Source organism: Andrographis paniculata, unplaced genomic scaffold (genome assembly GCF_009805555.1).
Source record: "Andrographis paniculata isolate CXL003 unplaced genomic scaffold, ASM980555v1 Contig32END, whole genome shotgun sequence".
Classification (NCBI taxonomy): domain Eukaryota; kingdom Viridiplantae; phylum Streptophyta; class Magnoliopsida; order Lamiales; family Acanthaceae; genus Andrographis; species Andrographis paniculata.
Genome location: NW_026137565.1, coordinates 3,642,973 through 3,646,753, shown reverse-complemented (window position 1 = coordinate 3,646,753; position 3,781 = coordinate 3,642,973). Strand labels below are relative to the sequence as shown.

Genomic DNA, 3,781 nt, shown 5'->3' with positions numbered 1-3,781 from the left:
CACAAGATTTTTATGTAGTGAAAGCTTACATGGATTTATTTATAATTACATTTCATTGCCTCTTTTTATCATGCATCCTTAATTTGCATTTCAGTATTTAATTCATTTTTCTCCTAACTGCTTCTTTATTTTTAAATATATTTTACTATTTTTAATCTTTAGATTTTATTTTCTTTTATTTTTTAAATAATTCATGAACAAAAAAAAATTTCATTACAAAGAGTCATGAAGAACATAAGCCCTAGTTACCTCATTCTTCTAAAAGCCCATTTCATTAACTCAAATTTAAAATATCTCAGAGTATTTATACAGAGATACTCATCAGAATTTTATTTTTATTTTTATATTATATAAAATTTTATTATTTATGTAACATTAAATATTTAATTTTAAAAATAAATATTTATAATTATATGTATTTTTTGGTTAATTGAAAGAAATATAATATAATATAAAAAATAAAAAATTAATGTGATATGAAGATGAAGACATGTGTGTTTGTTTGGGATTCTCCCACAAATACACTATTCATCCCATTTTTTTCCTTCAAAAAAATCAAATCAAACATCTATTTTTTATTTTTTATATTATACTAAAAATCAATTTTACATTCAAAATATCACATCAACACCTATTTATATCACATTATACAACTATTAAAATTCAAAATTTTTACTATTCAAATCACAACTCAAAATTCAAACCCTCAGACAAACACACCCTAGGTAAGTATCTTCATTGCATATGATTTTTATAAAATGTGTATGCATAAAATGATTTATATATATATATTGCGTATGTTGTATCAGATATATAAGATATTGTTAGTTCATGTAATGTATTTGTATTATATTAACATATACAATGCGTTGTTGGTAATAATATTATATGCTGCAGGACAACACACGATTGAATTTTAAATTCAACACTCTAACTGCCGCCATATATTATCGTGTGGCCCCCTAATGTAATAGATATCATTCATGAACCCTAATATCAAAGAGTGTATTTTAATGCAATCAAACGACACCCTGCAAGTCAAGTTAATTAGTTTTAGTTACTACAAAACTATATACCTAAGTGTAAGCAATCCAATATAATAATAATAATAATTAAACCTACTTCCAATTGGTATATATATATATATATGCATATCAATTTTCATGCCATACTGCTATGGCTCAAATAAAAAATCCCCAACATTTCCCCTATTTCCCATCCCCTCCTAAATTTCTGCCGCCGGCGATCCCGCCGCCACCCCGAGTTATATTTCCTCCACCACCACCACCGCCGCTGCCGCCGCACCATAGTCCCCCACCCCTAAAACCCCCAAATAATCCAATTCCACCACCTCCCCCGCCAACACAAAATCCTCCACCACCACCACCACAACATCCCCCTCCACCACTACCTCCGCCACGGCCGCCTCATATTGCTCCGGCACCACCGCCGATACCAGTCCCCGGAAACCATTCGACGGTGATCATCTACATTTTCGTTTTGATCGGTGGAGTGTTCTTTCTGGCATCTCTTGCAGCTGCTCTTTTCTGCTGGATTCGAAAGCGAAACAAGAGAACCGTTGAGGAAGTGGATAGAGTTCAAATGGAAGAACACGTTAAAGTCCACGAAGATATCGTTGAGGGTCCCCATGGATCGAAGAAAATTATGCTGACAATCGACGATGATGTCTGTATTGAGGAAGAGATCAAGAAGAATGTCGTTCCAATAAAGGGATCCGACTATTAAATTAAGTAATCTTTTCAATGTTCCTTTTGGCATTACGAGTTTGTATTGAATATGCAATCTCATATATATATATATATATATATATAATGAATAACATTCTTTCATTTTATTGAAAATAAAATTATGCCATTATATTCGAACGAGTTAGTTTAATTTCCTAAATAATGATGTATATACGAATAAATAACGATACACAAAACCCTAATTTCGAATTTAGAGATTGATCATGTGCAACGATACATTTAATCATAATTAACCAATTAACCAATTTCCAATTTAAATTTATTTATTTATTTATTTATTATTATTATTATTATTATTATTATTATTATTATTATTATGTTTTTTTTAAGTGAAATCCATAATTCGCTATTTTTCGAGTGAGCACTAGGTAAATTCATGGCCAAACTTAATAATCTACAATTTAGACTGATAAAGCAAGTCACATTAGGCAAAATATGTTTAACAACAAAGCTTAAAACATAGATATTTGAATCCTAAATTTGATATGATCTTTCGTGCTCTTACACTATTTAGTAACTCATACTCCGTTATAAACAAAATTTTAGTTTTAAAAATATCACAAAGAATAAAACCAAATGATATAAGATACCAAAGAATTAGATTATTCAATTTAATCCCAATTGATTTAATTTTTGGAGGTACCGTTAAATATAATGAGTTTGGTTGATTATTGTTTGAAATTTATTTAAAATGAGATATTTATTTGAGTTTTGTTTGAATAGGATTTTGATGTAATTTTTTTTTTAAAAAATAATATATTTTTATTGAAAAACATAGTTGATTAATAATGTTAATTTAAATTTGAAACGAAAAAAATAATAAACTCAATTTTCACAAAAAATTATTTAGAAAAAAATCATGAAATTATAATATTACATCAAAAAATAATTTGAAGTAAATGAATATAATTGAAATCCTAAACATATAGTTGGCTTATGCCAACAAATATCTAATTCTATTTGTAAGTCTTATCAAGTTTCACAACTAACATGATCTTCCTTTTATATCGTATTAAAAATCGATGATTATGTTCTAACGCAAGAAGCCTACAAATTGTCATCTTAATAATTTGCTATCCTTTTGCTAAGCATTTCTAGAAATTTATGATATAGTATTCACTAAATCGTTTTGAACTATGTGTACAAAGACGGGACAGTAAAAAATGGTTCTAAGTGATTGTATCGAATGTTATTGGTAGCTTTTTGCTCGTAATCATTCAGAGAGTTACAAATATTGAAACAAACTCTATCTCATATTAATTCAGTTACATAATTTATCTCAAAAATTATGCTCAATCATATAACCATTTCGATTACTTACACAAATCTATTATTTTTTTGTACAAAATATCAATTGAAATTATTATGTTACAAGAAAGTATGTCATTTACAACCATGCCTCATTTGTTACTAGTCCATAAGGAAACTAATGGTGTGGAGATAGATTAATGATTATGAGTAATGAGTTCAAACTCGATGCCTCCAGGCTCCAAATCTTGTCTGTGTTTTATAAATATATTACTTCCTCCGTCCTATAACAAAGTATCTATTTTTTCATTTTAGTCCGTCTCATAACAAAATATTCATTTTTTTTTAGTAACTATTACCTAACATTACAAATACCCTTACAACTTACAAAATATTACACAAATATCATTACTTTTATATCACACCGTACTAATAAAGTTATTTTAGTCATTTCTATTATATTCATACTATATCCCAATATAACACAAATATTTCTAAAATTACGTGCAAAAAGCAAATAGATACATAGTTATGGGAGAGAGGGAGAATATGTTTTAAAATCAATAATAAATTTATTGTTTGACATTATAAATCTATTAAATGTATTAAAATCAATAATAAATGTAAAGATTCAGCACAATAATTGTAACCGAAAAATACAATAAAAACATATTAAAAATAAAACACATATTGAGTTCATTTCTTTAATGTTTTTTTTATATTTTCTATCAGGTAGAGTACATGTTTAACATAAATACTTCAAA

The 3,781-nt window shown here is 27.5% G+C and overlaps 1 protein-coding gene across 1 annotated transcript; it reads left to right on the top strand.

Moving 5' to 3' along the window:
* Positions 1 to 1,176: 1,176 nt before the first annotated feature.
* Positions 1,177 to 1,746, top strand: LOC127247368 (protein TRACHEARY ELEMENT DIFFERENTIATION-RELATED 7A-like). Its single transcript, XM_051269198.1, has one exon. It carries the CDS (start codon positions 1,177 to 1,179, stop codon positions 1,744 to 1,746), a length of 570 nt encoding a protein of 189 aa, XP_051125155.1.
* The last annotated feature ends 2,035 nt before the right edge of the window (positions 1,747 to 3,781 follow it).